A 24184-nucleotide genomic window follows, 5' to 3' on the forward strand; every position below is an offset into this window, starting at 1 on the left:
GAGGGGAGGCAGAAACATGGCTACCTGTAAAAGAAATATTTTGGGGCTTGTTGGGCCATTCCTGCACCTCCCAGTGTGGGTCCCTAGCCATGTTTGCCCTACCCGACCCCCCTGCTGGCCTCAGCTGATTGGCCCAAGGGTGGACACGTGACCCAAACTAGCCAGTCATCTCATCCCTTCTGAGAATTTAGAATTAAAACCAATAGGAGGACAGCCAATCGGTCTTTGCCTGTGGCTAGAACTAGAACATGTACTCTCTGGATAGGGGCCTGCCACGGTCTGCCATGGAGACAGGGGGCATAGAAAGTTGTCAGGAGATGAAGGCGAGGGAGAGAGAGAAGCAGGCACTTGAACAGGAGAGAGAAGAGAGGGTGAGCGGATACCTTTCAGGGTGAGGCGCACTTCTAGGTAGTTCCTTCCTGAAGTCTGACCACATGCCTGCCTTGAGGTTCTGCCTGGAATGAGACTTCCTTGTATCCTTATAATAAACACCTACATTTTAAAACCTACTTCCAATGGGTTTCTGATACTGGAACCCAAGAGTTTTAAGCAGTGCACCCAAGACCATGGGGGGCTCCCTTCTGCACTTGAGCATTCCATCCACATCCTTGCCTCCTCCTGGCTCTCAGGAGCCCTGCACTCCACCACAGCGCCCCCTCCAAAGCACACAGCCTGTGGGCTTCTGCCCACCTGTGCCAGCCGCGCATTCCCTGACTGAAGTCCTCCCAAGCTTAGGAGGCCCTTTCTTTGGCCTGATCCCTTCATTGAACAAGGCGCCTGCACGTGGCCCAAGAACTGGCAATGTCTCTGATTGCACCATCTTTTCAAAGGGGGATTAATTGGCCTGAGGGAGTTTCTCTTGCTTACCCAGGGAATGTGTTCCATGATGATAATCGACATCTGCTGGAATGTTCTGCCAGCCTGGCCCTGGGCTATACATTTGATGTACAATTTCTATCAAGAGGCAATGAGGGGGCTTCCCTGGTGGCGCACTGGTTAAGAATCTGCCTGCCAGTGCAGGGGACACGGGTTCGAGCCCTGATCCGGGAAGATCCCACATGCCGCGGAACTAAGCCTGTGCGCCACAACTACTGAGCCTGTGATCTACAGCCCGTGAGCCACAACTACTGAGCCCGTGTACCTAGAGCCCGTGCTCCGCAACAAGAGAGGCCACTGCAATGAGAAGCCCACGCACCGCAACGAAGAGTAGCCCCTGGTCGCTGCAACTAGAGAAAGCCTGCACTCAGCAACGAAGACCCAATGCAGACAAAAATTAAAAAAAAAAAAAAAGAGGCAATGAGGAGGAGGGGCTGAGGAGGGGAGGCCCTTTCTTCATTGGCGCCTACACTCAGCTCTGCCAGCGGTGCAGCCTCCGATTCCTTCACTCCAGAGTTTTGCAAAAGGAGAGAGTTCCTTTATAGTATTAACAGCAGTTCAGGGCCAGAAACGCAGAATGACAGTAGGGCTCTCAAAGGAGGGCTCTCATTTTTGGCATCTTCATGAGAAATAAAGAAATGCACCCCTCACCACCACCAAATTGGGGCCAGAAAAGCTGAGTTATAAGGACTGCAGGATGCAAGAAAATGAGTTTGCAATTATAACGGCAAACCGGAAGGATCCTCCTAGGTGTGACCCAGGCAGTAGCATCGCCAATATCACCATTTGGTCTCGTCAGTGTGCTTCACCCTGTGCAAACTCAGTGTACAGCTAATCAAGCAACACACCGAAAAGATGTAGTAGGTCAGCTAATTAAATTCCAGCAAAGACTGACCTGAGTGACTGAATTTAAGAAACACACGCTAGGTTTTAAAAGTCAACAACACGCACTAGTAGATTACAAGTGTCAAGAACTCGAACCCAGATGATTTTTTAACAAAGGAGGAAGCAGTCTTTGCTTTCCTGGTCCTGCACTGTCCAGTTTGGCCAAGGCCAGGCCTTCACAGCCACACCTGATAAATTGAAATGCCAGCATCTGAGAACGCTTTACGGGGTCTTTGGATTTTGCCACTCACCTTGGAAAGGTCCACCAGGGTGTTGGCTTGGTCACTCAGCTTCCTCTGCTCCATCTTGACGCTCCTCAGTCTGCGGGAAAGAGTCGTAACAGCCATGCTCTTCAAGCGCTGGGCTCAGCCCCGTGGGCAGATTCCACACCCACATCAATTCATCTGGCTTTGGAACCCAGCCCAGGACCTCGAACATGGGTGACAACTGACCAGAATCAAGGGCTTGGCAGGTCCCCAAGAAAGCAAACTCCTGCCTCCACATGTGCCTACCTTCAGTCATTATAGTTTCCGCACCACTCTCAGGTCATTTCTCGGCTTCTGTTCCTTTATCTAGGCTGTGCCTTCCACCTTAAGTGCCCTACTCTCAGCCTTTCAGCATTTCCCCAAGCCTCCAGGTCAGAATAAATGTTTTCATCCTCTACTTTTAAAAATCCACTATACTTTTTAAATACTTAGCTTACAGAAAGCACTGACCACAATTTGTTCTGCTTCCAGTTGTAATGTGGGGTGTGTGTGTGTGTGTGTGTGTGCACGTGTGCGTGTGTGTGTGTGTGTGTGTGTGTGTGTGTGTAGACTATGAGAGCCCCCTGAGGCTCCTACCTAATTTTTACCTTCCATAGCAGTCTGTCCAATGTCTGGCAGTGGCAGGGGCAATAAGTGAATAAACAGACTGATCTGCGTCCAGTTCACCACCCCCAGTGGTTGTTGAGTGGAAAAGAATGGATTTCTCCTGCTCCTCTAAGTATATGAGAAGACACTGATGGAGCTCTGGGGAACCCACCACTTCTAATCTGGTCCTCTGGTGGCTGAGCTGCCCCGGCCTACTCACTGGTGGATTGCTTGGAGGAATTTCCTCTGGTGTTTCCTGACTTTGGCGTGGTCAATCTTCTTTAGCAGCTTTGTGTGTTTATAGATTAGCCACGTTTCCCGAAGGACATTGGCCGCAGCATTCTTGATCTAAGGAAAAGTAAATAAAACAGACTGCTATCAGGTAAATTTCCCTAGGTTCACATAACATGTTTTGTTATGTCTGTCGATATAGTCTACCTTATAAGGAAATGATTCTGCAACGATCTTTTTCCTTAATGAAATCATGAACTCTTAGAAAGGATTATTAAAATTCATCTCTTATTAATCCTGTATTGGACACAGTAGCCTGGAGCCCGAAGTTGAGGGGTGGTTCCTGTCTCTTTCTTAATTATTTCAGGACTGCCTATCCACTGTTGTTGCTGATGCTATATTTAGATAGGCTACATTACCAAGACCTGGAGGCCTGGGGCACACTTTGAATAGATAAATATGTACCACTGCTGCCCGTGGATGCAGACTTCCATGCTCTACGTGGGACTTCTATTTAGTGTACATGGTACATTTCTGGGGTTCACAGAGTAAACAGATTTCCTATCAGCTAGAGATTTTATTTATTTATTTAAAATTTGTATACCATTTTTAAAGGTTACTTTCCATTTACAGTTATTACAAAACATTGGCTATATTCCCCGTGTTGTCCTCTACATCCTTGAGCCTATCTTACACCCAGTGGTTTGTTTCTCCCACTCCCCCAACCCCTATGTTGTCCCTCCCTGCTCCCCACTGGTAACCACTAATTTGTTCTCTTTACCTGTGAGTCTACTTCTTTTTGGTTATATTTACTAGTTTGTTGTATTTTTTAGATTCCACATATAAGTGATCTACAGTATTTGTCTTTCTCTGTCTGACTTCTTTCACTTCGGCTGGAGATTTTACAAGGCCTCTCTGAGGAAATGTCTTTCCCACCGAATAGAACTCTAGGTATTAACAAGTCCATTGTTTCCTTTCCCAAATGGCAAAAAACATTTACACTGCAATTTTACATGTAAATGTAATTGGCATAAAACTGAAATCACTTCCAAACAGTGTCTGAAAATCAGTGAAGATATTTTGGTGTGAAACCAGAGCTGCCTCTCTCCCAAGGCTGGCTCTTTCACTGCACTGCAATCACACATTTCAACATATGACGCTGTCATCTGTTGACATGGAAACCACTGATCTCACCTGGCTCACGACAGAGCTGAGACATATCAATGGCATCCAGATGGCAGGGGACAAAGTTTTAATCCAAACACAGACATCTTCAGCAATTAGTAACAAGAGCAAGAGGAAACATTTCTTATTAAGCACAAGCGAAACAGATTTTTGATTAACTGTTCCCATTTCTGTCAGCCATGCAAACTGGCACAGGCCCACAGGCCCAGGGCCTGGAAGTAAGTAGGCCAGCCTAGTAGAAATCAGGTTACTAGCCAGAAAGGATTTTAATAAAATTGGAGAGTACAGGCCTGCTTCTTCAGACTGACATCAACAGATGGGACGTTGTTAAAATACTGAGACGTGTGGGAAGGCCTGGGAAACATTGTTTTGCAGGCTGATAACTTCTGTGTGTATGTTTTAAAAATTTATTACTAAGGCTGGATTATATTTTTCACTGGCGCTGGAGTGATATTCTAAAAGAACAGCTAGGTCTTCTCAGAAATGTCTAAGTGACATAAATACTGCCTTTTTGTTCAGTAAAAATCTACGGTGAAGATGGTTTTAAATGACTTAATTGTCCACCTTTGGTACTTTCTTGCCTGAAAGGAAGCAGGTGGTGGTGAGAAGAAGCAGGTGGTGGTGAGAAGCTGGAAATGGTAAGTGTCCAGGTGAGGAGGGGGGGAGGTAGAGGAGGGTGTGGTCACCGGGGTCCTGTCCAGGGGCTGGAGTGGACATCAGCCTCCTGGCAAAAGAGGCAGCATAGAAGGGAAGGCTCTCTCTCTGTGGAGTGCCTGCTCCTGCTGCCCTTCTGTGGGGAGAGGGCAACTTGACAGATGGTTTTTTCAGTGTCCCTAGGTGCTTAGCCTCCAAGGAAAGCCTCACAGAAGAAACAGGAGGGAAAAACCTGCCCAGCATGTCTGATGGTCGGCAGAGCCCCAGTTACACGGGTCTTGTCTTTGGAACACTGACAGAGCCATGGAGTGTCAGCGCTGATGAGCCTTTGACAACTGTCTCTGTGTTGGTGTGGAACAAACATTTGAAATTGGAGAGGCTGCAGGTGAATCCTTCCTCTGCCAGTTTAGGAGTAAGTGCTTAACTATCTATAAGAAGGGAAAAGTAAATCCTTACCTTAAGGGCTGTTCTGAGGCCCAAATGAGGCAATAACCATGGTGCTGATGGTGCTGAGGCTAAGAGTGGACATCTACCAGGTGCCGCTTTACCTATGTGTAAACTCATTTAACTTTCACAACAACCCTCTCAGGAAGGTACTAATATTATCCCCATTTTACAGACGAAGAAACTGAGACAGAGACCAAGACCGTAAAGTTATAAACGGCAAACTGAGTCAATGTGGATTTAAGTGTTATAGAAACTATAAAGTACCATAAGGATACTAGTTAGTTATCATCATCTGGCCCAACCCCCCATTGAAAATATGAGGAAATGACAGCTTCAGAGATAGAATGTGAGGGCCAGAATCCCACAGCTAGCTGACGGCAAAGTCAAAACAAGAGCCAGGTCCAAAAAGAGCATACGGTTTTCATGTGGTCTGAAGAAAGACCTGACTGACTACATGTCATCTCTACACAAACAACATTATTTCCTGTTTTCCAGGATCAAGGAACTGGAAAGGACATTAGATTTGTTTTTAATCATCATGGCCCTCACTTAGCAATATGACAGAACAGGGAGTCCAGGTCCCGCACTTAACTTTACCCCAAATATAAGGTATTAAATCACAGCACAGCCTGGGTAGTTGAGCGAAGCAGTCACGGCCTCTTTATGGCTTTGAACGGGAGGCCCCTGCGTATTCAGGAAAGCGATGTTAAATGCAAGCCTTGGTGCTGACTCTGAATTAATCGCCAGCAAACAACCTGGCACAAAGCTGAGCAGATCAATACACACAAGAGAAAAAGAAACAGGCTTTTAACTGCCTCGTGCTTTCCCACGTCGACAGTGACCGCTCTTGTGACCAGGTTCTCCCTCCAATTCACCTGGCTGATTGCTTTGAGCATCGCCGGGGTGGGAGGCAGTTGAGGCTGTGTGCCCCTCCTGGGATTCACTGAGCTTCCATAGGGCTTCCAAGCACCACTCCCTGATGGGGACTTGGGTACCCACTGACCTCTCCTAGTGGGCGGGGCACCAGGGCCAAAAGATGCTCTTGAGGGTGAGGGTGGGAGTGAGTGGGTCAGGGAACTGGGAAGGACTGGGTAAGGTTGGCCATGATCCGACGGGCTCAGGGACGGTTAGAAGAGGGCCGTTTGTGCATGGAAGACTGGCTGTTTCGTCCCCCAAACCCATAAGCATACGAGCTAATTGTTTTCTTTGGGCCCATTCATTCTCTCCCAAGAATTGTATGCTTGTACTCTGACGGTGGCCAGAGAATTGGCTCCGTGACCTATGTCCTTCAGGGAGGGCTCTAAGATTCATGAGCCCGGGCAAGAAAGTCATCCAACTAAGATCTTGCATACAATACTGACAGCTAACATTCACAGAGTGCTTACTATGTGCCAGGCTCCATGCTAAACACTTTCTGTTTACATCGTTCCACTAGCCCTCAGAAAAACCTCACAAGGGGATGAACGATCATCTCTGCCTTGGACCATTGCGGAACCTCTCTGGGACTCAATTTTCATATTCATTCCTTCCCCAAACATTTACTGAGCCCTTACAATGGGGCAGATACTGTTTAGGAAGTAAGAATACTGGGATGCACCCACCAATAACATTTCTGCCCTCAAGGAGCTTCTAATCCTATGGGGACAGCATGCCCTGTGTAATATAGTGTCAGGCAATAAGTGCTTCAGAGAAAACACAGTAGGGTCCCAATCTGTGAAATGGGATTGTGGTGTTGATTCAATGAAACACTTAGCACAGAGCCTGGCTGCACCGCGCCTCAGTACACAGTAGTTTTACTGATGTTCCTTCCCCCAACAAATGTCAGCTTCTTCCCCCACCTCCAGCGAAAGAAAACATAAAACAGGACACATATGTCTGTTCCTTGAGCTCTTGGCCGTATTATCCATGTCAACGACTTGCTCTGACTGCCTCTCTGCCAGGGTAACCTGCCTCTCCAGACTTCGTGGAGGCTGGTGCAGGAGGAACATGTGGCAGACGAGGGGCACACTTCTTCACCTGCCCCCATGCTCCCGACAGCCACAGGGAGCCCTGGGAGAGAAATTCCAGGAGTCCTACTGATGGGGCCCCTGGAAAGAAATAGCATGCCCTCCATGCTGCCAGGACTCCCTCCCAGGGAGAGGGAAGTTGGAGAGGAGGGCCGATCAGCCCTGGCAAGTGTGTGTAACTTAGACAACTTCAAGAAGTTCCAGGGGTTGAATTTAGATGAATAAATCTAAAGGGATGATAAAATCGCAATCTGAGAGCCCTCAGGTCAGGCCTGTCTTCAGACACCTGACTGAAGGTGTCCATTATAACCGGTGGGGGTCCCCTCTTCTCCATCCGCCAACCCCTCACTTCCCTCACGCTCACCCACACACACTTCCTGCTGGCTTCCTGCCGCTGCCATCTCTTTCATCTCCCCCCTCATACCCTCTCTTCTTCCTCCCCCATCCTATTCCACACTCCCTTCTCAGGCTTCTCTGCCCACCTTACCCAGAAGCCCTCACCCAACACTTAGAAACGGGGGCTCCACCCCTGTGGCTGGCAGGAGCGCGGAGGGATGTATTTCTGTGGTTCAAAGTTGGAGTTTGTAGTCTTTCCCCATAGCAGCACAGTAATGAACCACGGCTAATTCCATAATGCTATTAATGTGATGCTCAGCTAGTTCGGAGGTAAACTGGCTTTTCTTTCCAGCAGACCTGGGACCCTAACCACCATTCTGAGTTCCAAGGAACTGGCTGTTCTGGGAAACCCATTGGGTTATGGCTGGAGAGCTGCCTGCCAGCCTGAGAACAAATGGCAGCCCTGGCTGGGACCCAGCTCACTGCATATGGCTGGGGGCCCACACTTGCCCATCTCTGGGCCTGAGAGGCTCATCCCTAAGAACGCTTCCAGCTCAAAAGCTCAATGTTCCTATGACTATTGTTAAAGAAAAACTGTACCCAGTCTGTCTGGGACAGAACTTTAGTGGGTGATATAATTTATAATCCCCTTCTGGGGAGAATTAGCATTCCTGATAACTGCTCAACTGATTATCTGATAAATTTTTAAAAGACTAAGACCTGTTCTGGGAATCCACTCATGGGCCCTACCAGCTGTCAGTCAGGAGTCTGTGTCCTTTAGCCAGGCTTTCTGTACCCTGTACAACAATGACTACCATTGTCTTTTCCTATAAAAGACCCCTGCTATGAGTAAACCTTTGAATTAGACTGCTGGAAAAAAAAAAACATTTTTTTCCCTCCAGCAGGATTGTGATAAAACTTTGACACATGCGTCATAATTAAAGAAAAGTTTTCGGGACTTCCCTGGTGGTGCAATGGTTAAGAATCCGCCTGCCAATGCAGGGAACACAGGTTCGAGCCCTGGCCCGGGAAGATCCCACGTGCCGCAGAGCAACTAAGCCCGGGCGCCGCAACTACCGAGCCTGTGCTCTAGAGCCCGCAAGCCACAACTACTGATCCTATGTGCCACAACTACTGAAACCTGGGCACCTAGAGCCCGTGCTCCGCTGCAAGAGAAGCCACCGCAATGAGAAGCCTGCACACTGCAATGAAGAGTAGTCCCCGCTCGCCGCAACTAGAGAAAGCCTGTGCTCAGCAACGAAGACCCAACGCATTCAAAAAATAAATAAATAAAATTTTAAAAAATTAGCCCCTATTTAAAAAAATAAAGTCTTTTTTATCAGTGGATCAGTAGGTTCTGGGGGGTTATTAAAGGTTTTTGAGCAGGTTGGTGATATGTTCAGAGCTAAGTCTCAGAGTCTAAGGAGAGTCACGAGGAAGCAAAGAACAGGATGGCTTGAGTAAGGGAGGACCAGGTGAGATGAGAAGGTAGCAAGCAACTGAGATGGTACAAGACTGAGATGGTGGCTTTGGGTATGGTGGGCAGAGGACCTGGAGAGGCTGGTGTGGCCAGGTGGAATCAGACTCCAAAGCTGCTCGGACCCCTGTGGGGACCAGGGCAGAGAGGAGTCAGAGATGCTGCTAAGCTTTCAGGCCTGGAGACTGGAAGAACGATGATGTCATTAACAGGGAAGGCAGGAGAAGGCACTAGTGTAGGGAAGATATGGGTGTGGTTTTGGTGTTACTCATTGATTTCATGGGGAAATTGTACTTGGATGAAGTATTTGAGGCAGGAACCCATCGTGGCAAGGATAAGGAGACAAAATCCTCAGCCAGTGGCACACACCACAGAGGTGTCTGCAGGTTTGATGTGGAGAGGAGGCGTGGCAAACAGAACGTCTCCTGTCCGTGGTGCCTCTGAAGTCAAGTGTGTCCATGGGCAGCTACCTTGCTCTTTAGAAAGGGGAGGTGCTCTTTGAGGACAGGCAGTAAGTATGAGGGCAGGTACCATCTCTTACTCATCTTGGTGTCCCCAGAACACAGGGAGTGCCATCCAGCTGTGAGGGATGTGTTTCGTTACCTAAAACAGCGACAGGGGGATGTGTAGCATTGAGTGGGAGAAAAGGTGGGGACCTAGTATCTTTTTTATAGTCTCTCTGTGTGTCATTTACATATATATTACCTAGTAGCCCAGAGGTTAGCAATAAATTATAATTCTAGATTAACAATGGCAGTAACACTGCAAAGTCAGTGTGGGAAGATCTGATTGCATTAAATACAGAAATGACGTTGCCACCAGAGTTGACAAGTCATACAAGTGAGAGAAGAAAAGCCACGGGAATCAGGAAAACCAGAAACTGAGTTCCGACCCCGTGCCATCAGACCACCGCCGCACCTGCCCCCGCCTCCCTGGCAAATAAATGAATAAAAACAGTGTGACTCTAGTGGTAAAGTCTGGGCTGAAGCCTTTACAGCAAGACAGGCAGAGTAAATAAAGACTAGAACAATCTGAGTATTTTTATGATTAATAGGTTACAATTCCTCTTTTTTGTTTTTTTTGCTTAGAGGTTTGAAGAATTAAGATTGCATGTATTGTAAGAGATGGCTTTTCTCTGTTAAATCTATTAATTGTCCTCTCTTGAGAGGTTTGCAATTATGTCCCAATCAGCTCCTCCAAAGATCGGATCTTTCTCTGCAAATTCACTGAGAAGTCACTGTGAGTTCTGTTTGACCCATGAGCCACTCCTGCTGGACACAGTGGGCCGCTTGGAGAGGACAGAGGATGGATGAGGTGTTGCCAGGGGAAGAAAGGTGGGCTTCTCTGAGACCAGGTCAAGGGGAGCTGAAGCCAGAGCAGGCCAAGCTCACAGCCAGTTTCCTTTCAATCAAGGTTAGGTAAAAGAGTCTTGCCAGCTTTGAGAATCCTCTCTCTGTGAGAGCCACTCCTTTCATGTCGTTTGTTTCTCTGGGAAAAGATATTAGATATCAAAGGGACATTTCAACAGATTTAAGTGTTCTCAGAAAAGTGAGATGTTATTCGATAAAAAGATGCCTTGTACTCATAGATGGGCAATAAATATTTGTTGATTTTATTTTCGGTCCCACTTTTCAAAAAGTAAGCGGACTTGAGGAGGATTTTAGAGAATTATTTTTGAAAGCTTGAAATTAGCGACCACAATTTCATCTCCTCGTACAATTATATTGCAGAAAAGTTGTTTATTTTCCTGTCACGTGAGGGAGTTGGCTTTCCTCGGCTTTATTTTCCTCTAATGTCTGATTCACAGAGTGAAAAATGGAGAGGACAAAGGAATAACATGATATACACAGTATATCCTTGGTTTCAAAAAGCAAATAGAATAAACAGAGAGGCTGTTAACGTCTCTGCTCTAAGAAACAGCTTCTGAGAAGGTTTTGGAGGCTAGACTCCCTTGCCTCTGACTCCTGCACTGAATTGTTCCAGGAGAATAGAGGCAACTTTGGTAATTTGCTCAATACTTAGCATGACTTCTGCACGCTTACTAGGGGGTTGAAGGAAAGCAGCTAGGTTACAGGGCTCTGGGTGGAACCCGGCTGGCCTACCCACGGGTATGGCCCTCAATCCTGCCATCTTGATGATACAAATCATGTTTTTGCTTGTACCACGGACACCTCAGCGCCAGGATGTACCATATACAACCATCTGTATGGCAGCGACATTAGACTATTTGCCTGTACCCCTTCTTTTTAACATCTGTGGAGGCTCTTTAAAGAATCCAGTACATGTAATCAAAGACCAAACAATCAAACACCATAAATAATTCTGCTGAGAAACTGGAGAGGCCTTGGCAACTTCCCATTCCCCCACGCCTCCCTCTGAGTGAGCACGCTCACCCTTTGTCACTCTCCCTCTCTTTTTGTTCTCCCTTCCTGCCTTTGTCTCTATTTAGAACACATTTTTACTGTGCTGCAACATCCATCACTGAATATTTTCTCCAGCTTTCAAAAACCCCAATCAAAATCTCGTTGCTCGTGGGTCTCCTAACCCACTTTAATCCTAAATGAGAAACTTGTCAGAGCGGCCAAGACCCCAGCACAGGGTCTTGCTTCGCTCTCATTTCGGAAAGAGGAGAGTTTTGCAGGAAATCATACTACTGACCTTCGTTCAGCCTGCAGCTCTAAAGAATTTTCCATAAAAGCTGTCATTAAATAAACAGCTTCTGCCATGCTCATTTGGCCTGCTGTTATCCTGGAAGGCTCGTTTCTGTCTCTTCTAAATGGGCCTTTTCTTCTCTGACAATTCAGTGGGGTGTCAGACTTTTAGCAGCTAAATGATCTCCCCATTCCCGCTTATATTCAGTTTTTCACCCTCCTTACCCACTTTCATGACGTTCCAAGGGAGAAACGTTATTTGGAAAACCCAAAAGGGGGAAAATTGGGTGATGACATTTTGATGAACGTTATTTAGGAGTGATTGTCTGTAATGATTTTTTTTAAAGGGTTGGATTTAAATACATTCCCAATATCGTTTTTAAGACTTTCTACTGCCCTTCCTAAGGAGAATCATGAAAACATTTAAGCATAAGCAAAAACACCTCATGCTGGGTGATCTACTCTGTACCATTAGGCAAGGGGGGCGGGTTACATCATTGTATGCTATAGATTTAATTATCAGGAAAATGATTTGGTTGCCTGAGCCATGCACAGTGATTTAAGAGAAGACAGGAGCCTTCAGCGTTGGGACATCGTGCCCATTTTGCGCTGGCTGTTTGCATGTGTCTGGGGGTCCCTCAACCCTCCACTGAAGGGTGTGGCCCTAACCCACTGTGGCTACTTTCTGACTGGCTCCCATGTTGGTCTTAAGTCCCCCGTTAAGATGTGGACAGTGGCGTTTTACCCGTTTGGTGAGCTGAGTGTCCATCATGAAGTTGTGAACGTGCTTCTCTGCTTTGGTGAGTTCCAGCTTTCGGGCCACCACGGCCACCACCAGGGCAGTACAGCCCGCACCCTGTGAGGGGACAGCAAAAGGACCAGAGGAGAGAGCACATCATTAAGAGGCAGGGCTCAGGCGGAAGACTCCACGTGCCCCGGGCCCACGATGGGGTCTCCAGGAGTGGAGTGGGGACTTGAATTCTGGCTGGACAAGGCCAAGCCACAAAACCCATCAGGGCCCTGATTCCCGCACCCACGAAGGGGTCTGCGGTGCTCCTGGCTTAGCTGCAGAGCTGACCTCTGGGAGACTGAGCCTTCGTAAAGCTGGCCACTTCTTCATGGGGCAGGATACTGGATGGGGCTGAGGCTCGGGGGAATTTAAAACACCGAACGATCACTTGGTCATCTGCCAGGGTGTGCAGGGAGGACAGAAAATCCACACACGCTCCCCCTCCCTCACGCGTAACCCAGCCCCACTGCCAGCTCCAGAGCAGGGGGCCAGGAGGAAAGAAAGCCGTGCAGTATGGATGGATCACCTGTTGGTGGTGGAGAGTTTTCCTGAAAATAATCTAAGGAAGAGGCAAAGCATCACCCCGCCAAGACTGCTTCCCAGGGCTACACTGGTTGGCATGAGTCTGTGCACCCAGTGACTGAGCTTGCTCCCAGTTGGGTCTTTTCACTGGAGGTCTAGCCTAGGACTCAGCACAAGAAATTCAGTTCCTTCTTGCTTTCACCAGGAGGCTCATGAATTCACCATCTTTCAGAGATTTCAAAGATGATAACAACACACCTGCCTCAAATCAGGATTTTAAGGGAACCTGCAGAAGGCGTCAGTATTCTCCAGAGCAGAATTCTTATTGTGCTCTGGAAGGTCCACTCCGGGGAAGCCCAGGGAGAGTGAGTTAAAGAGGCCGCTTCCTCAGGACTCACGTCCTCTCTCCTAATCCTCTGGGCGCATGCTTGAGTGTCTGAGAAATGAGCAGAAATGGGCTCATCCCAACATTCTTCCAAAGGACTTTGAAGTCCTCTTTGCTGTGCATCTTGGCCTGGTCGGGGTGGGGGGTGGGAATCGAGACAGAACTGCCCCTGCCCTGCTTCTCCTGCAGGCAGCAGATGACAGCCCCGCCCTTGCCTGGTTCTTGGAAGAGAGCACACGCCCCTCGGTGACCATCACCCTCTTTCTGCACGTGGGGCCCTGCACCATCCTGACCTCCACTCATGGAAAGCGACAATAAGCTCAGAAAAGTCAGCAGTCTGATCCTCTAGATGCCAAACAGTAATCATAGTTGCCACAGAGCTCAGTTTAGCAATTGAGGTCCTAGGATTGAAGGAATCCACCAACAACATTTGCGGCTCACCCAGTTTAACGGAATACATAGGGAACCTTAAAGACTGTTTTCAAAGGTACTATAATCCGTACCAGAGTTGGGCGGAATGCACATGGTAGACCAATCCCCTACTCTCTCCTTCATGATCTCTTTCCTTTGCCACAGGTTGGCAAAGGTTGGTCGGTGCAAGGTTTTGGCACGGGTGAAGTTGGCAACGCTTTCCCCTAGCTTTTTACAAGGGTTCCCATGAAAACAATCTCATGTTTCTAGGCACACTTGGTCAGCCACCCATTTCTAGCACAACAAACTGAAAAGAAAGGAGCCTGTGTGAACTTTCCTCTTCTGACCTCATTTTCCTTTCTTGTTCAGGGACGGCCCTGTTTTCTTGGCATCTGTGACTTGCAGGAGACTCTGTGCCCAGTTTTCAAAGGATATGTATGGGCCCTTGGACAGCCTGGTCTGCAGGTGTCATCAATTGAGCCAGGCCTCTAAAAGCAAAAAATAGCTTAAAAAGAAGCTGTTCTAGAGGGAAGATGTGTGCTCCATTTCCCCTCAAGCAGACCGAGTATATAATCCCTCTCTTTTGTATGGAGCTACAAAAGAACTTTGGGCTGAATGCCCAAAAAAGGGATATATCGCCGTGTTAAAAACGGAACGTCAGATGGAGAGGGTTCTTCCCAGGCTCCAGGCTTCCTCATTTCCCTGAGTGCAGGGAAACTCTGCTTAAATCACTCCTGAAAGCTGGGGGCAGAATTAGCCTGAAGGAGTCTCCCTGCTCACCACGCCACGTTGGAGGTTTCGTTAAAACAATCAACCATCCACAATCCCGAAGTTCCAGGGTCTAGCTGGATTGCTCCATGGTTCTCGCTAGGGCTCACAACCTAGGCTGCTGAATGCAGAAGGGTTCTAATGAGAAGCTAGAGTGTTCTAACTAAGGAAGTGTCTATCTTATATGATTAAGATTCATTTCTGCACGGAGGCAGGAGGCTGGGCTAGATGACATTTCCCGGTTTCTTTCAACTTGAAGATGTCAAGGCTCTCCTATGGATATTTCTCTGAAGGATGCTTGGTTCTTAGCCCCTAATTCTAACTTGAATAGATAACAGTGGATACTTTCAACTTTTCTTTTAGAAAATCCATCATCTGGCTGAATTAGGGAAGTAGCCAATAATGAAGCCTAATCTGGTCATTCCCATTAAGAGGCAACCTTGTAAAGATGGGGTCAGACGTCAGCAACCTTCAGAAAGTGGTGTTCAGGGTGCTGAAATACAAACTGGTCCTCTCCAGTGTGTGTGTGTGTGTGTGTGTGTGTGTGTGTGTGTGTGTGTGAGAGAGAGAGAGAGAGAGAGAGAGAGAGAAAGAGAGAAGAGTGGGGGAGGGGAGGGAAGGGAAGGGAAGGGAAGGGGAGAGGGGAGATGCAGAGAGATATAGAGCTGGAGCAGAGACTGAGAGAGGGAACAAGTTGTGCTGCCTCCTCAACAGCATGGGACAGACAGGGGAAGTGGAAAGGAAGAAGCAGACAAATAGGAAAAAAGGATGGGCTGATGGGAATTGAGTGGAAGGCAGGAAGGACAAGGAGCCTAAGACTTGAGTCAGAAGCTGATGGTCAACTTTGGCTCTTTAGAGGAAATAAAGGAAGCACTATGGGATTCCCCCTCCCTCCTGCTGTATTCACCTTTCATGTGGTATAATGATCACCTGTGTTCCTTTTGGGCCTTTTTACTTAGATGAGTTTATCAGCCTGACAGGGCCCTGTTAGCAGTTTGGGAATGCTTATGTGATACGGCAGAGATGCGGGTTGGTTTTAAGAGACAAATTGCCAAGGGCTTGGCTGATCTGGGTGTGTGAGAGCTCCTGCTGTCCTAGCTGTCCTCGTGTGGAATCTCAAAAATGGTTGGTGGGCAGGGGGGCCATGTGAGGAGAGATCGGAGTGGGACAGAAGAGGGTAAGCAGCTGCTGGGATGACTTCCATGGGGTCAGACTGTGCAGCAAATCCATGACTCAGACTTTTGCCTTCAGAGGTGCCAAGTCCTGAATCCTTTTTGACACCAGCTGAATTCCCTGGGTCTTCTCTGTCCAACACTATTTCCATGGGAGGGCTGTGGGAGGGGAGAGGGTTCACCTCTAATGAGGTCGTACTGGCCAAGGTACGTGGTGAGCAGAGTACAGGAGTGAACACAGAGAGGAGCGGCTGGCCTGCGGTCAGCATGCCTAACTCATCCATAGATCTGGACCCAAATCGGAGACCCAGTCTCCTCCACTCTGGTCCTCCTACTCCTTGTTTCCAAGAGACATTTTCCAGCTGGAAAACCTTAGAGTCTCAAAAAACAAGTATCCCAAGGGGAAAAGTATGAGGTGTACTTAACTAAAGAAGCAAAAAATAAAATAAAATAAAACATAAATGAAAGTGACAAATGGAGGAGGGAAGCCTGGAGGATTTACAGTTGGATTCTGTTTCTGCAACAGATACCATGTAACAACTAAAATAACATCAATTGGTTTGAAACCAAGGTGTTTCAGGGAGAAGCTCATCCTCTAAAACTGACATTAAGCAGATGTCTTACTGAGCCCTCTTTTTCCCTCCTCCCCAAATGACTCAATTCGTGCTACCTTTTACTTCATCATCCCTTTCCTTTTGCAGTTCAAAGAAGCCTCTCTCATGAAGCCTCGGGGAAAAGCTCAGTGACCCCCACAGATATCCTGGAAGCTTTTGTCTATTTGTCCCTAACTCATGAAGGGTCCACAGAGTGAGTCCAGCTTCAGAAACTGCCTATATTGAAATGGGATTCCTACCAAGGAGTCTTGGGGGCCCAAAAGTCTTCCAGATGCCTGCAGAACCAAAAAGCCTTCAAAGGCCCATTCTGGATACTAAATATTGCCAGTTTTCTCTCTGCCTTGTAACTGTCATCATAAAATTCTTTATGGAAAGATGATGCACTTTGAGATACCTGCTTTTGTGGGTGAAATCTCTCAAACACACCAGGTCTGTGCCAACAACGTCAAGTTGTTCAGACAATTATATACCCTGCTTAATGGTTGATAATTACACCGTTACTGGGATTGCCACGAGAAAACAATGATTAAGACTATTTACAGCCCGCACACACAAATTCTTCCTTTCCCTTCCCGAGCAGGCCTTGCCTTGGCCTGCCTGGTGTCCATGGTAACCAAACAGGAAGCCCTACCTTTAGTAAAGGCACTTGCAATAATAATCAGGAGATGTACAAAGTGTCGGGAGTCTGGGAGAGGGGAGGAAGGGATTCTCAGCCATGCGAAACCCTGGAAAGGAGTGACTCAACTGGAAAAGTCACATTTGTTAGTAAAAATGCCACCAGGGTTCCTCACTGTCAGACCCCAGAGGGAGGCAGCTGATTTTAATTTGGGTAAACACACTGACAATGAGAGGAGGGGAGCTCCCCGTCCCTGTCATAGATAGGTGTATATTTACGCAGCAGGGTTTGTGCGAAAGGAGAAGGCAAAAGGCATGTGCTGTATTTTTAATATGGGGGGTGGGTATCGGTTCCTCCTCACTTGTTTGTTCTTTCCACTTTGATCACACCTCTCTCCACAAGAAACAAACACTCCTTTCCAAGGAGCTGCTACAGCCCCAGCGGTGCTGAAGACCACACCCCAGGAGAAGGCAGGGAGGGGCCCAGGGGTCCTGCCCACCACCCTCCCCAGCCGCGCCAGCGCAGAAGCCCGGAGATGCAGGAGTGAAGGACCCAGGGAAACGGTGGCTATGGGGCCGCTTCTTGGATGGGGCACAGCTCCGTGCTGAGAGGGCGAATGGCTGGTATTTAAAAATAACGGAGGCTCCACGCAGGGCCATCCACCTAGTGGCAGCCCGGCTCCGTGCGGGCCTGGCTGAGAGCTGGTGCCGAGGCACAAAGCTTGCGCCCCACGAGCGGCTCTGAGACAGGACAGCTTTGGCCTTCGGGCGGCATTTCATTCCCTTCTGGAAGGAAGAATCATTCCTTGGTTTCCTGGTGACAGCTGGAGCTGTGCCAGATAGACTCCTACTAACCGATGGGAGGTATTTGTTCTGAGGCCTTACACTTACCCGTGATTTACCCCAACCCCGGCGCTAAGCCTTTTCTCATTAACTGCTGCCCAGGACCTGCCAATATGCACCGGCTCTGGATTTCAGTCGAAAGGGGAGAAGACGGTGTCCAGTCGTGACATGGCAGCGCTGGACCCCTCCTGCTCACCAGCCCCACGGCCCCAGGCCTCTGACCCTATGGCCTCGGCTGCTCTGAGCTGCCTTGTCAGCGAGATCAGTCCCAGGAGGCCACCAGGCTGGTGAGGGCTTAACCCCCTTCCCACTGCAGAAAGGAGTCACTTCCCTTTCAGAAGGAGGGTCTTTTGTGTCCTCCTGGAGAAGTGGGGGTGGTGACTGAAATCTGAGGGAGCCCTGGAAGGATTTTGATGATGGGGGGCGCAGAGAGGGCCCCCTGGGGAGGGCTGCCGTAACCAGCCGCGGAGACCTAGGACCAAGTGACAGGCCTCCTGTCCACCCTCACCCCCACGACACCCAGGCTTAGCTGCCCGCTCCTTCTCTGAGCCTCGGCTTCCTCTTCTGAAAGGAGGACCCGGTGTGTTTATTCTGGACTCTGGGGTTCTGGGAAGGAGGTCAAAGAGCAGGGCTGCCTGTCCTGGCCAGAAAGCACAGCAAGGAGACGAGCCCTCACCCCCGGCCAGTGAAGGAGTAGCGGCGGCAGGGACGCCGAGGGCTCGCCAGCACTGAAGGCGGCGCAGCTCCTTGTTGCTGATGGAGTGCGTTAACACAAAGCATTGCAGTTTATCCCCATCACCAGCCAGGGAGGAGGGTAGAGCAGGCCTCCCATCCGCACTTTGTACTCGAGCATGCTGAGGTCCAGCAGGCTAAGTGCCCTGCCTGGAGTCCACAGTGAGGTCATGGGGTCAGAGGCCTGCGGCTGTGGGGCTGGTGAGCAGGAGGGGTCCAGGGCTGCAGCGAGCAACAGGGACTCAGACTCTGGGGTCCAACTCCCTACCCACATCTCTCCCAAACTCCGTACTGTGTGGCCATGTGATGGGCACGAGTGTGTGCAGGGGTGGGGGATGGCAGGGTGATGGGCGGGAGGAATATACACCTTGAAAGGAGGCAGCACAGCTGCTGGACACCTGGGGAGAGATGGGGATGCAGTCACAGGCTAGCTGGGTGCCAACTCTGGGAGGGAACTGGCACTCGGAATCTGGCACCTCAATATTTGGATGCAGAGGCCAAGAGTTGGCCCAGGGCCATGTCATCAAACCAAGACCGAACCAGTGGCCAACCCAGTCTAGGACACGGGTCTCTCATGGCCGGCTCAGTGAGCTCTAGCTATACTCTATCAGATGTGGTACCAAGGTCTGCGGGGCCCAGGCGACAGGAAAGAGGACAATGAACTTAAGCCCTGATGCTCACCGGGGCTGGTGGATGGGAGCAGAGGGTAAGACCCACGGCCAGCTTCTCTCGGCCCATTTCTGGGGGGCTAGGAAGAGGCCATTAGCTGTCAGGAACCGGGACATGGTCCTATCTTAGACAAGGAAATGAAACAGTGAGAAGCCACGCAGATTTCACATCCGCCTTTCTACGTGCAGGGACACACACGCTGGCCTGTTAACTAGCAGCTGGCCCCATGCCCGGATGAGGAGGGACCCCTGCGCCCACCATAAAGGCGCTACTCCTAGCAGCATTCGGTGGGTGGGGAAGGGTAACTGGCCGAGGCAGGTACTCACCATGATGCCCGTGAGAAGACAGACACCTTTCCCACAGTATGTGTGGGGCACCATATCCCCATAACCAATGGAAAGGAATGTGATAGAGATGAGCCACATGGCACCCAGAAAGTTACTAGTTACGTCCTGCTGGTCATGGTACCTGCCGGGGGGGAAGACAGGAGTTAGTTAGTGGAACTGCCATTCCCGGGAGTAAAGGCTCTGGGCAAACCTGGACAGAGGAGGAAATGTGACATTTTGCTGAGATGGAGACAGCAGCGATGGTGGCACACGGATCTCTTCAGGAGACTGAAGCTGCCGCAGCTCTGCCCACCCAGGTCCTGCCTACAGTTCTCCGTCCATCCCCCCAACCCCCCACCACGAGCTTGGTCCCAGCAGTAACATGTTTCGTCATGATTTGCACCATATCACAGACGTCCTTTCAGTAAAATACCTTTGGATGAAATCATGCAGTAACAAAATTTAGATTTTCCCTTCCAAGCTGACAGTCTAAATGTATGTGGATGTGATTAATCTGAAATCACGAGCTCCTGAACAAGGAAAATGTCAAAAAAAAATCACCAAACGCATTTAGCAATTTCCCCTAAGAAGGCTGATGGAGCCCAAAGACTGGCACCTCCCAGGTGTCTGGAGGGAGGCTGCGGTAGCCGGGGCTCTCTTGGAGCTGTTTCCAGGGGGAGGCTCTGGAGTCTCCACGGAGCCGTGGCCTCCTCTTCTGAGCTGGATGGAGGCTCGTGGCTGTCCTGCCCTGGGAGTAAGCAGCTGGAAACGTATCACCACCATTCCCTCTGCCGGATACCCATTCCACCCCATCCTTTTCCTCCCTCCCTTCATCCCCAAACACCAAGGCCCGCTGTGGGCCAGGCTCTGTGCCAGGCACTGCGATAGAAAGATGAACAGGATACAGCCCCTGCCTTAGGGTTCTCAGCCCAGGGCAAGGGTCCATCAAGGATGCAGACATTTGTGAAAGCGTCAGTAAGTGAGTGGACGAGGCACCTGGAGGACGGGAGGGAAAGGGCAATGACCTCGACTCAAATGCAGGAGGATTAGTCAGAGGCTTGAGTTTTCCAGGCTGGCCGGGGGAAGGGAGTTCCAGGCAGAGGAAATGCTCTTATGAAAAGCCAGGGCCCAACCTGAGTGCAGCAGGTGGGCCTGGCTGCACCTGGGGTGGCAGGGCAGATGAAGGTGGGTCCTTTCTCAGAATGTTCTCTAACAGGATGAACCTGAATGACAGGGATATCACTCCTTGATAAACTCTTCCCATCAGCCTCTTGGAGGCCACTGGATGGGAAAGGTGAGATGGGGCCAGGGAGACCAAACCATCCTGGTTGGATAGAGCAGAAAGCCATTTAGGAAACTTAATCTACAGAAATGAGTTACCAGCAAGGGTTACATGACGTGCTTGGGATGGGGTCTGGTACAAGGAGGCCCCCAGAAAGTATTAGCTGCTACCGTCAGTGCTCTCCCTGAGCCCCACACCCCCACCAACAGGGTCTGGCGCCCAGTGGGCAATTGACAAATGTTGCTTTTCTTACCCTTACCCCCCGCCCCAGGTCAGGTGTGCTGGCAAGGCTGCAGATACAGGTGCATCTGGAGATGAGCGTAAAAGGAGGCAGAAGTCTGCTAATCAGAAAGGAGGTGGAGGGCACGTAAGTGGGGAACACCAAGGGCACTCTGACGGATACCGTTTATTGGCTCACACTGTATTAGCAGGAGCCACACGATGCAAACTACCCTGTGGCTAGCTAGCACTCTGTGTACAAACGCTCAGATTCTCACAACATCCTGTCAAGTGTTTTTGCAGGTAAGCAACTGGAAGCACAGAGGCATTGAGTGACTTGCCTGAAAACACACAGGAAGTAACCAAAGCAAAGCCCATGCCCTTTTCGCTATTCCTTCAGCATCAGGGAGATGGAAGCGACTGCTGTGTGCCTTGGGGAATGATGAGGAAGTGTTAGCAACAGGAGGGCACCTGGGCTCCAGTAGCAAGTGATGAGGTAGCTATGGAGACCAAGGGTCTGATTTTGGAAGGCCTTGAATTCCAGGATAAGAGGTTTGGATCTGTTCTTAGAGGCCTTGGAAATGATTCTTGGTTCTTCAGCAGATGAATGACAAGATGACATGGCCCACTGGGAAGACTGGTCTGTAGGTGGTAAGTAGACTGATTAAAAAAGATGCAGCACAGGGGTGGGGTAGCCAGGTGGGAAGCAAATGCGCAAAGCCAGGAGGGAGGTGCAGGCAGCAACCTTCATGGCCCACCTGAGCCTGGCCCGAGCAGATCCCGGTAAGCACATCGTTGGTGGGCCGTCCAGCCCCAGCCTGAATCCTCTACCAGCAACTAGAGGAGGGTGGCTTTAGCCTTTCACAGCTGTCTGCACAAGGGCGTGCATGCCCAGAACTCTAGGGGTGACATCTGAAAAGCAGACATCCCTCCCCAAAGCTCTGCTGGTTAAGTTGTCTTACCTGCCCTCCCCTACCTGCTTTGCTTGTTCCCCAGTGATACTCTGTGGCTACCCAGATGGCATCCTGGCTGCCTGCTCCTTCCAGTTGGCCTCATGTCCCCAGGGCTGCAGTGTGTCTGCTCATCTGGTCACGCTGGAGTAGCATAGGCTGTTGGTGCCCAGGTCTGATCCCCAAGAGGGAGTGTGCCCTGCCCTGCCCCGGGACACCAGCCCCATCCCAGGTCTGACATGGCCTTGGATGGGCAGCCACGCTCCCCATCCCATTCCCCACAGCCCTGGGTCTCTGCAAGGCCCTTGGGCTGATGTGGTCCCCTCCACTCACAGCCTGCTGCTCTTTGGCCAGGAAGAATGGTGGTGACCCTGGCTCTAAGGGCCTGTGCTGAGGTTAGTGGCGGGGATTCCTTCCCTGGAGGGATGGACTTTGGAGTCTGTGAAGCAGCGAGACTCAGTGACAGGTTGAGTGTGGGGACACAGACGGGGCAAGACTTAGAGATGGCTCCATGCCACAAGCCAGCAACAAGCAAACACATGCATAGAGGACAGCCGGGGTCGTCATCTCCTGGAAGGGGTCTTGGGTCAGGTCTGATGACAGTGAGGTTGAGGCAGTGGGTAGAGAGGAGGCGAGCCCGTGGTCTCGGGCTCAGTTTCCCTGGCTTCGAGCCCCAGCTCCACCTTAAGTAGCTCCACGGCTGTGGGCAAATGACTTAACCTCTCTGTGACCCAGTTTCTTTATCTGCTGATGGCAGGAGTAAGGAAAATAATTCACCAGCAATATTAGCACAGTGCTCGGCCCAGAGTAAGTGCACACCAAGTGTCAGCAATTACCACTACTGCTGAGATTGGTACGTGTTATCAGTCTGAGAAACAATCTATAGAAAAATACAGTGGCAGGGATCTACAGGTGCAGTGGGTAGAGGGTCCCAGCAGGGAGGGAAGAAGATGGAGGGAAGGATGAAGATGGAGGGAGGGATGAAGATGGAGGGAGGGAAGAAGATGGAGGGAGGGATGAAGATGGAGGGAGGGATGAAGATGGAGGGAGGGATGGTGATGGAGGGAAGGATGAAGATGGAGGGAGGGGTGAAGATGGAGGGAGGGATGATGATGGAGGGGGGAATGAAGATGGAGGGAGGGATGAAGATGGAGGGAGGGATGAAGATGGAGGGGGGGTGAAGATGGAGGGAGGGATGATGATGGAGGGAGGGGTGAAGATGGAGGGAGGGATGAAGATGGAGGGAGGGGTGAAGATGGAGGGAGGGGTGGTGATGGAGGGAGGGATGATGATGGAGGGGGGAATGAAGATGAAATGGGGGGGATGAAGATAAAGGGGATTGAGGATAAAGATGTCTTGGCATTGAGGCTGGAAAACTATCTGATGAAGGGATGAAAGGAATCTACTGTAAGTTCTTGGACAAAGTAGCGACACGAGACTATTGGTATCTGAGAATGATTCTTCTAGCAGCTACACGTAAGACTGACTAAAGAAGACAGGTCCCAGACAGCGAGAACCTCTAGAAAGTTTGCAGGTACCCGAGGAGAAGCAATGGAGAGACTTGAATGCTGAACTACGGGGTTTGGACTTAATTCGCAGCCTATCTTCTGTGGACTTATTGGCTTTGCTGTGCACGTGGGTCTCTAAAGTCCTCCTTTCTTTGCTTAAACTAGAGTTCCTGAGCTGCTTGGCTGCCCTCAGGACCGTGGCCCGTCCTATTCATATGTGGGTGGATTCCGAGGTAAAGAGATCAGAACTCAAAGTGGAATTAAATAAAAGCAACCAGTAATGTGTCTCTCTTTTTAAAGTTGAGGTTTGATTTACTGCTTCATTTTTCTCTAAATTCTCTTTATGTTCCTGTGGGCTTCTTTTTCATTCACCATTTAAAATCCCTTGGTGCTAACTATATGTGCTGAGGAGAGGAGAAGCAGATCTTGAGGATGCTATCCATTCATCGTTTGTCAGACTTTGATGATCTCCCCTCTGACAGGGGCTACTGAAGAGCTGGAGGTGAGTCGGACAGGCACCCTGCTCTCCCGCGGCTTGGAGCATCGTCATGGAGATAAGACACACGTGCAACTCACCAAGCAGGAAGTGATAAGTGAGAGAGCAGGGCTGGTGATTCAGGACCGTGGGAGTGGAGAGGAGGGAAAAATTGGTTCCAAATCTATTCACAATTTTAGAGTGGTTTACACTTGTCACAAACTCACATATTAATCTCATGATATTTTTTGCAATAGAGAATTTTTTGGAGAAAAGAGTCCCATGTTTTTCCTTAAAGGCTAAG

At 49.6% G+C, this 24184-nt stretch overlaps 1 protein-coding gene and 1 long non-coding RNA gene across 5 annotated transcripts in view; one reads left to right on the forward strand and one right to left on the reverse strand.

The window, feature by feature from the left end:
* Window positions 1–24184, reverse strand: part of KCNN3 (potassium calcium-activated channel subfamily N member 3) — a 186293-nt gene that overhangs the window by 8818 nt on the left and 153291 nt on the right. For all 3 annotated transcript variants that reach the window (XM_067727962.1, XM_067727963.1, XM_067727960.1), the window contains exons 4-7: window positions 19447–19588; window positions 12345–12455; window positions 2833–2960; window positions 2013–2082 (exon numbers count right to left, since the gene is read on the reverse strand). In XM_067727962.1, the coding sequence (XP_067584063.1) occupies window positions 2013–2082; window positions 2833–2960; window positions 12345–12455; window positions 19447–19588 (451 nt within the window). The remainder of the gene's footprint in view (window positions 1–2012; window positions 2083–2832; window positions 2961–12344; window positions 12456–19446; window positions 19589–24184) is intronic.
* On the forward strand, window positions 4324–8983 carry LOC137219430 (uncharacterized). Of its 2 annotated transcripts, none has more exons than XR_010941124.1 (3): window positions 4324–4666; window positions 4857–5094; window positions 8374–8983. It is a non-coding gene; the product is annotated as an uncharacterized lncRNA (long non-coding RNA). The 2 variants fall into 2 exon arrangements; XR_010941125.1 differs by having other exon boundaries at window positions 8377–8983.

Source organism: Pseudorca crassidens, chromosome 2, assembly GCF_039906515.1.
Source record: "Pseudorca crassidens isolate mPseCra1 chromosome 2, mPseCra1.hap1, whole genome shotgun sequence".
NCBI classification, from domain to species: Eukaryota; Metazoa; Chordata; class Mammalia; order Artiodactyla; family Delphinidae; genus Pseudorca; species Pseudorca crassidens.